Source organism: Pimephales promelas, chromosome 15, assembly GCF_988280905.1.
Source record: "Pimephales promelas chromosome 15, fPimPro1.hap1.1, whole genome shotgun sequence".
NCBI classification, from domain to species: domain Eukaryota; kingdom Metazoa; phylum Chordata; class Actinopteri; order Cypriniformes; family Leuciscidae; genus Pimephales; species Pimephales promelas.
In genome coordinates this window covers 18,512,450-18,521,078 of record NC_142783.1, presented here as the reverse complement: position 1 = coordinate 18,521,078, position 8,629 = coordinate 18,512,450, and the positions used below count along the sequence as shown (strand labels likewise).

Here is an 8,629-nt window from a genome sequence, read left to right as displayed (position 1 = left end):
TTCAGAAAATATAGCCTACTGATATATTTATATACTTTATATTAATTATATTATATATTAGCCTATATATTATTATTATTATATATAATTATAATTTACTTTATATTAAATATAACCAAATTATTTCAGTAAATATTTTTATAAATTAGTGAATAACTTTTTTTTATATACAAAATATTATTTTAAACAAATATATATATATATATATAAACTCTACCACAATGCTTGCTTTATCAATCAGTGCCCTCTCTCTCTCTCTCTCTCTCTCTCTCTCTCTCTCTCTCTCTCTCTCTCTCTCTCTCTCTCTCTCTCTCTCTCTCTTTTTTTTTCTTTCTTTCTTTATGATTCCCTCTGTGGAACCTACAATCTCAAACGTTCCCCAATTCCCAGGCTTTCCCTGTGATCTATCCACGACCTCTTCAACTATCAGAGAAAAAAAAATGCTCACACGTCACTGGTGAAGGTGGATCATAACTTGTGCCAATACCTATAAAGCTCGAGCGCGCGAGATACACTGAAGTCACATAGCTTCCCAAAAAAAGACAGATTCTGGAAGTTTCACTGGATATCTTCGATATGATTTTACACTAGTGCTGAGGTGAGTAGGCTACGGTCTGTCTCTGTTTCACCTAGGTCACCCTGAGTTTTGTGATTAAGATTATGTGTCTACTGATTGCATGTTTTAGCCACATATCTGAGTGATTTTTTTGTTTTGTTTTGTTACACCCTTAAAAATAAGGTTTATTCAGTGAATATTAGGTTATGTTAGTAGCCTAATAACCATCTTATTAAGATCATTTTCACTAATTCTTCGGATATTAAACACAAACAAAAAACAAAAAACAAAGAATAGCCTAAAAGTTGATTGAGGTTGAATATGCACACTAATAGCTTACTATAGCCTATATATATTACGCTTTTTTGAGAGTGTATGAGTTTTACTTACTCGAAAGTGTTTGAGATTTTCTTTATTAGGCACAAATTTGTGCTCGTTTCCAAACTTCTCATAATCTCAAATTCAGTTGGAGGAGTCGGATTTGCAGTCAGAGTGGGTGAGAGCAGGGCTGTCCCAGGGGTTGCACCCCAAGAAAAGGTGGATAAACGCGGATGAAAGACATGCCAGCGCATGCAACTTGTAAAACTGTTTGGAATAGTTGTCAGTTTCTTGTCCTCTGTGAAGCTGGAGCGACTGAAAGCAAAGGTAGATCTCCTCTCTCCATGCAGCCCATGTTAAATTCAGCCTAATGTAACCTCATATTTTTATTCCATAGATATCCGATGAGCGCGTAAAGGGACCTTATTCTTGCGCGTCACACAACTTTTGGAGGCGCTCCATCAAGTAGAGAGCATCAACAGCACGCACGGGCGCACTTGAATTTTTTCTTTCTTTTTACTTGTTGGCTTTGCTCATCGCTGGAGATGTTCGGGCACGATATCTGCCTCGTCTCCTCGTTGCTGGCGGCTGCCTGTGCCGTGTTACCGGTGCTGCTGTTGCTGGTGGTCTCACGGCTGCTGTGGGAGTTCAGGTGGAGCATCACCCGGGATCGGGCGTGTAAACTCCCACTTCCGCAGGGCTCCATGGGCTGGCCGCTGGTCGGAGAAACTTTCCACTGGCTTTTCCAGGTAAGACTTGAATATATAAATACAATTCCTCTCAGACATTGGATTCTGTATGAGTTTTATGATCTGGCGAATAGAATTATGCATTTCATTCTATTGTCTGTTAATTAGAAAGTCGCATGTGATGTAGGCTAGGCTATTATAGAACTATTGTAATGTTATTTAAAAAAAAAAATAGCCTATTTTTAATTTTCTTTTGAGGTTCATTTTTTGGAAAACCAAATGTTGCTATGGTTACCTGCTCAAGTAAAGCCGATTTCTTAAACATTTGTCCACTCCGACTCATCTAGGCTAGCCTAAACGTTTGTGGGTAGGCTACTGATCTTTAAAAATCTTAAACACAAAACGTGCTTTTGAAACGTATAAACAGAAACGTAATTTACACACTGATTATGTTGGTATGTAAAAAAAAATATTAAACGGCAAAAAGATCTACTGAAAGGGTCGATTTGAATGCAAACCTCATTTAGAATTTATTTTAAAAGTTAGGCCTAGTTATTTTATTTCTTCCATCATAAATGTAGGCCTGTTGGAGTGTTGTGTTATTTTGCTAATGTTATTGCATTAGCCTACATTTGTCAAGCAAAGTGTAATGATTTGTTATTTAGGAATATGATGCAGATGAGCTCCTCTGCTGGGCTAATATACAAATACACATGGGGAATTATTCCGGGGCATGTGTGAACTTGATGGTTCAGTGTTGCCAATGCCGAAGTTTTCCCGCGGACTTTTAAGTTGTTGGTTATTTAAAAAAAAAAAAAAACCTTCACTGAGCAATTCGTCCGAAGGAGAAAATCGCATTGGGCTATTTTTAGGCGAATTTTGACTGGCCATTGGGTTGCACAGAGCCACCGACCTGGCAACCTTCATGGTGTTTTTTTTTTCAACATTTTTACCTTGATTTAATACACAGGGGCAGAACAGATAGGCTAAATAAATTCCAGAAGATGGATGGTCATGGAAAACCTTGAAATTATTAGGATTTTAAAAAAATCGTAGGCTATATGTAGTCCTGGAATCGAGTCATGAAAATGAATAAAAATAACATGGACATTTCATATCAGTATAATAGATGTTTGTAGTTACACTCAACAGTAAAATCCTTATAGTCACAAACAACTGTAAAAGTCTAAAGGTCCGCCAACAAACACATGTTAATCACATGTTCAATCAGCATTTGTCTGTTGGGGGAGTGTGGACGTGACAGTTTTTTTTTTTTTTTCATAAAATTCTAAACCCAATGGTCAACTGGTTTGTTAACGTGAATTGGCCTCAAAGCCCCCATGAAATCAAAATTGACGGGTTATTTTTACGTTTACAATGAATATGTTAGCTGTGCTGATATATATATAAACTAGTGTGCTCCAAAACAATGACACATTTTGCATTTAGAAGATATAAGCATTCAAAACGTCTCTCACTTCTGCCAATATGGATTAATGATTTTGATGATGTCACTCAGCGCTATAGGGTGACAAAGACGTCCCGAAATCTAAGCTGTTGTCCCGAATACCGAATCCGGCACCTTACTGAAAGCAAAATCTTGAGTAGTTAATGTCTGATAAAACATTAAAAACTGTCGGTGGAGATTACAGCCAGCCCTGCCGGCTGCTCATTGGCTGCAGCTTTCTTTTTCTGCAGTTTTTTTCTTCTAAAAAGATACCATAGTCGCAAATTTAGATATGCATTTACAAGCTCATTTTCATTAATTTGTTTCGTTGACATCCCGTCCGGAACCCCAACATGTTCCAACCCTCTAAAAGTTGTTCATTATATTTTAACAGGGATCCAGCTTTCACATTTCTAGACGAGAGAAACATGGAAATGTTTTCAAAACTCACCTTTTGGGAAAACCCCTCATCCGAGTGACCGGTGCAGAAAACATCCGAAAGATTCTGCTGGGCGAACACACGGTGGTGTGCACACAGTGGCCCCAGAGCACACGCATCATCCTGGGGCCCAACACTCTAGTAAACTCAGTTGGTGACCTGCACAAGAGGAAAAGAAAAGTAAGCTGAATGTCTGAAATGCATGTCCTCAATAAAAAAGGCATCAAATCGAAAAGTATTTTATGCTTAAGTTTAACACATTAGTTGTTATACTTCTCCTATAAATATCGCCGTATGAACTTTTTACCTCTTGAATACATTTTTTGAGCTCACAAAAAATGACATTTCATTTCTAGCCATTACTGATCAAGTTACACACCCCACTTCACTAATCAAGGGGTTTACAGTGTGCATCATCATAATTACAAGTAACTAACTTCAAACCTAACGCTAACTCTATAGTACAAGTATATGTAGTTAATTTATATTAATTAGTACTTATTTGAGTAGGTAAAGTGTAACTACGTCACCTTAAAATAAAGTGTTTTTTAAGATTAAAAAAATAAATAAAGGCTGAAAGAGTTGTCAGAAGTTTGGGGATGGTGATGTTGAAGATAGTGTATGTAGGCTTCAGAATTCATAAAATTTGTGTTAATTTGTGAAAATGATCTTGATTGACAAAATGTTCAAGTAACATGAACTTTTATGTTAAAAACCTTTTGGGATTTGTCGAGGGAACCAGTGTTATGCTAACTTCTGGGTTGGCCTATGAAAATACATCACTGCAGCTCTCTATTTGCTTCCTAGATCCTTGCAAAAGTGTTTAGCCGTGGGGCGCTGGAGGCCTATCTGACACGACTTCAAGACGTGGTCAAGTCTGAAATTGGAAAGTGGTGCACCGAGACCGGGTCTGTGGATGTTTACGCCGCAGCCAAGTCACTCACCTTCCGCATCGCTGTGCAAGTCCTGCTCGGCCTGCACCTGGATGAGCAGCAAATCGCGTCTCTCTCTAAAACCTTTGAACAGCTCATGAACAACCTCTTTTCGCTTCCCATTGACACCCCCATAAGCGGCATGCGTAAGGTGAGAATGACCTTCCTTCCTCAGGCCAAATCCCACTTTATCTCACAGCTTGATGAATGTCCAAATCTTGGCTACTTTCAAAATCTTTTATGAATGCGGGTTGCAGGGAATCAAGGCTCGTGAGATTCTGCACTCTGCCATGGAGAGGATCATAGAGGAAAAACTGAAAAAGCAGCAAGCCAGCGATTACTGCGACGCCTTTGACTATATGCTGAGTAGTGCGAAGGAAAATGACTATGACCTTACAATGCAAGAACTTAAGGTAAAACCTATAGGCCAAATCCAAAAATATTGTGTGCTGTCTTGGATTATATCCACCCTTGTGAAAAAGAAGTGTGTTGAATGTGCACCTGTAGTGTACTTCAAATATGAATAGTATATTTAAAAATACTGTACTTGAAATAAAAGGCCATTTAAGTGTACTTACAGTAAACATTAATTAATTGTTTTAACACTCTTAAGTACACTTTGTTTTAATGTCAAAGTAAAAGTTTTACTTTGTTACATTTGGTGTTAGATTAAGCCAGGGCTTAATCATAGTTAATCATAATTACATAGGGCTTAGATTAAGACAGGATTAGACCTTAGTTCATTTAAGACATTCAAGTAGCTTTTATTAGCGTTAGAAAAAATAGTATTATATTTGCGTCTTGAGACAAAACAATGGCAATTTTAAGATATATCAGAGTTGCATTCAGTTAAAACAGATCAAACATGGATTTTAGTCTGGGATTAGGTTTAAACCTAGTCTGTGAATCCAAGGGTTTATGTGTGAGCTGTTTCAACTGAAAAGAACTTGCACTGACATAGATATGTACTTTCAAAAGTAATGTTTTTTGTTCTTGTTGTTTTTTTCTAAGGCATGTTAATAGCTACTTAAATATCCTAATTGAACTAAGGCCTAATCCTGGCTTAATCTGAGCCCTGTCTGTGAATCCGGGCCTAAATGTACTAAATGCATCTTTATCATTACAAATGTGTAATTACAAATATATTTAAACATAGAAATGACATGATAGTATATTTTATTTACCAGTACGCTCCACAGTACACTTTAATCACATTTCAATGACAAAATAAGTAATTATTAAATTAAAAGTCCTAAAAAAATCACTTTTACTTAAATATAATATATTTTAATTTAACTGCAATTAATATGTAATTAAGTGTCCAAAAAAGTTATACTTTAAACCGTTTTATGGGAGAATTTAAAAAAATAAAAATTATTCCAGGCTTTTTTTGGTAAATGAATCTATTAAAATGTATTTCAGGAAACGGCGGTAGAGTTAATCTTCGCCGCTCACTCCACTACCGCCAGCGCATCAACATCCCTCATCCTGCAGCTTCTGCGTCATCCAGATGTGTGCAGACGTGCAGGAGCAGAGTTAGAGAGCGAGGGCTTGATCAGCGACGCGCACGGATCCTGCCGCTCTCGTTGCTATGGAAACATCATCAGTGAGGAAAGCGATGCTGCCGAAAAGAGTACCAGCGAGTATAGATCGAAGACGAATAAAAGTATGTGTTTTGAAGAAGGAGAAAAGGAAGAAGGTTGTCGTTCTCGGACCCATGTCCCTTACCTAAGTTTGGAGAAGCTGAGTCAACTTTCCTACCTGGATTGTGTGGTCAAAGAGGTGCTTCGGTTCCTTCCACCAGTGTCTGGGGGATACAGGACAGTTCTGCAAACATTTGAACTGAACGTGAGTGTTTCTTAACACTATTTTTTTTTCCAACATTATTTAAAGTTACTGCATTTACAATAATAACCATATGCCGCTGATGAAAAAACATGTGCATCAAACTTTAAAATGATGTACGAAAAGTTGAATCATAAACTGATTTGGGGCTAGAAGGCAATGCACTCTGTCGAACGTGATCATTTCCAGTGTTGGAAAGTTGCTATTAAAAGTAATGCATAACAATATTACGTTACTCCCAAATAATGTGTTATATTACTTTTGTGTTACTTTTCTCACCTGGGCTGGGCTTGCTTACAACAACAACAAAAGTTTTTGGCAAATGTTAAATGAATAAGCCTCAGGCTGAATTAAATGCATATGTACTCCTGTACAGTAGAGGGCGCAGCTCAAACAAACCTTTCAGCTGTGTGGCCATTCTAGATTAAAGAAATATACAATACAGGAGAAGAAAGTTCAACACTCTTATTTCTAAATCTAATCTAAAGTAATTTTTGCTCATTAGAATGGCTGAATTAGATCATTGAAGGTCAGCAGCAAAGAAATTGGTTAATAAAGTGAGAGTAAATACATAAAGTATAAAAGTTTCGCGTAAAATTCTGAGATTGCATTTCACAGTTTTTATTCATTTTGAGGAATACTGAATGTGTTCGTGCATGTGAGATGAGTTAATTCATGTTTACATTTAGTCTATAACTAAAATAACAATCATGTTTACACAACACAAACAAAACCCCCTCAGTTTATTTCGCTCAACATGAGGACAGGAGAGCTGTCAGTCAATAAATGTGAAAAGTAACTAGCATTACTACTATGAAAAAGTAATTTAGATATTTTGTTGTAAATTGAAAAATTAATGCGTTACTTTACTAGTTACTTGAAAAAGTAATCTGATTACATAACTCAAGTTACTTGTAATGAGTTATCCCCAACACTGATCATTTCTATATTGTGCATCTGCAGGGTTATCAGATCCCGAAGGGCTGGAGCGTCATGTACAGCATTCGTGACACGCACGAGACTGCAGAAGCGTATCAGAACCCGGAGCTCTTCGACCCGGACCGATTCTGTGCAGATAGAGACAATACCAAAACCGAGCGCTTCAGTTACGTGCCTTTCGGAGGCGGTGTGAGAAGATGCATTGGGCGGGAGCTTGCTTTGATTGTGCTGAAAACTCTCGCAGTGGAGTTGCTCGCCACGGCAGACTGCACTCTGGCGACAGAAACGTATCCCAGGATGCAGACGGTGCCAATCGTGCATCCAGTCAACGGACTGCACGTGTTTTTTAACTACAGAACCCACGGGATCGAGAGAAACCGGAGGGAGTCCACGCATATATAAATAAATAAATAAATAAAAAACATCAATTAGACACTGTACCACATACGCATAAACGTCAAACTGCCTTTGGGAATCATTTGCAGTCATAAGCAGTTTCCTTCCTGATGTTTACGCAAAGCAAAACATCTGGAAATCTGATGGAGACTTGACACAGTCATTAGATAATGCAAAGTCTTGAACTCTGGTTTGTTAGTAAACTTATGAAAAGGGGTAAATTATCCACTAGAATGCATGAAAAAGGTGTGTAAAATACATACAAAAACCCATTTTGATTTGCATGAGGACATCGATCCTACACATCTTGTTAGGAGGAAAAAAAGAATAGAAATGCATTAAAATTCATCTCAGCGTTGTATGCGGTATATAAACAAAACCTGTTTTTATGAAATGAAGTAGTAACAAATAAGCTCTAATTATATATGTATTTTTCAAGTGAATAGGGATAGCTCACTAAAAAGAAATAATATTATGCCACTTTCTAATTTCTAAAAGACTACACTCTAAAAAATGCTGGGTTGTTTTAACCCAACTTTGGGTCAAATATGGACTAACCCAGCCGTTGGGTTAAATTTTTACATTACATTTTTAACCCAACATTTCGGGTTTGTCCATATTTGACCAAAAATTGGGTTAAAACAACCCAGCATTTTTTAGAGTGTAGTTATCTGTACAGTACATACTGTCATTGTTGCGACTCTGTATTCTAATACTTACAGAATGCTTTAAAGTACATAAATAGGCAAGTAATGCATAGTTATTTGTGATTATCATGAATGTAAGCTGTGAAAAATGATCTTTGCGCTGTGAACTGGAGTTTCAGTTTAAATACAGGGAAGGAGAAAACAAGCAGCACTTTTTCTCCAAATTAGGAGTATATGTGTATTCTTGTCGTGTCGGTACTTGTGTGTAATTTGTAGTTCCTGTGCTAGTGTTTGTCTTGTTCGGTAGTGCTCGTTAATTTTATATCTTTTATGATATCTATTTTGAAATGTGCATTTGGAGCTCTTCTATGTTGTTAAAGATGTTTCTCTTCAATAAAGAGATTTAATGTGTTTATTTGGA

General features: G+C 37.1%; 1 protein-coding gene across 2 annotated transcripts; it reads left to right on the top strand.

The window, feature by feature from the left end:
- Positions 1 to 452: 452 nt before the first annotated feature.
- Positions 453 to 8,629, top strand: cyp26c1 (cytochrome P450 family 26 subfamily C member 1). 2 transcript variants are annotated; one of them, XM_039670852.2, is made up of 7 exons: positions 453 to 598; positions 1,272 to 1,623; positions 3,405 to 3,629; positions 4,257 to 4,532; positions 4,639 to 4,794; positions 5,804 to 6,229; positions 7,190 to 8,629. In XM_039670852.2, exons 2-7 carry the CDS (start codon positions 1,420 to 1,422, stop codon positions 7,565 to 7,567), a joined length of 1,665 nt encoding a protein of 554 aa, XP_039526786.2. In that variant the 5' UTR covers positions 453 to 598; positions 1,272 to 1,419; the 3' UTR covers positions 7,568 to 8,629. The 2 variants fall into 2 exon arrangements, with proteins under 2 accessions (XP_039526786.2, XP_039526792.2); XM_039670858.2 differs by lacking the exon at positions 453 to 598 and adding an exon at positions 893 to 1,201.

Bases quoted from the DNA above. Each gene is read 5' to 3' on its own strand.
- cyp26c1 (XM_039670852.2), top strand. From the start codon at position 1,420: ATGTTCGGGCACGATATCTGCCTCGTCTCCTCGTTGCTGGCGGCTGCC. The intron at 3,630-4,256 runs GTAAGCTGAATG...TTTGCTTCCTAG, and splicing joins TGCACAAGAGGAAAAGAAAA to ATCCTTGCAAAAGTGTTTAG. The intron at 4,533-4,638 runs GTGAGAATGACC...TGCGGGTTGCAG, and splicing joins CCATAAGCGGCATGCGTAAG to GGAATCAAGGCTCGTGAGAT.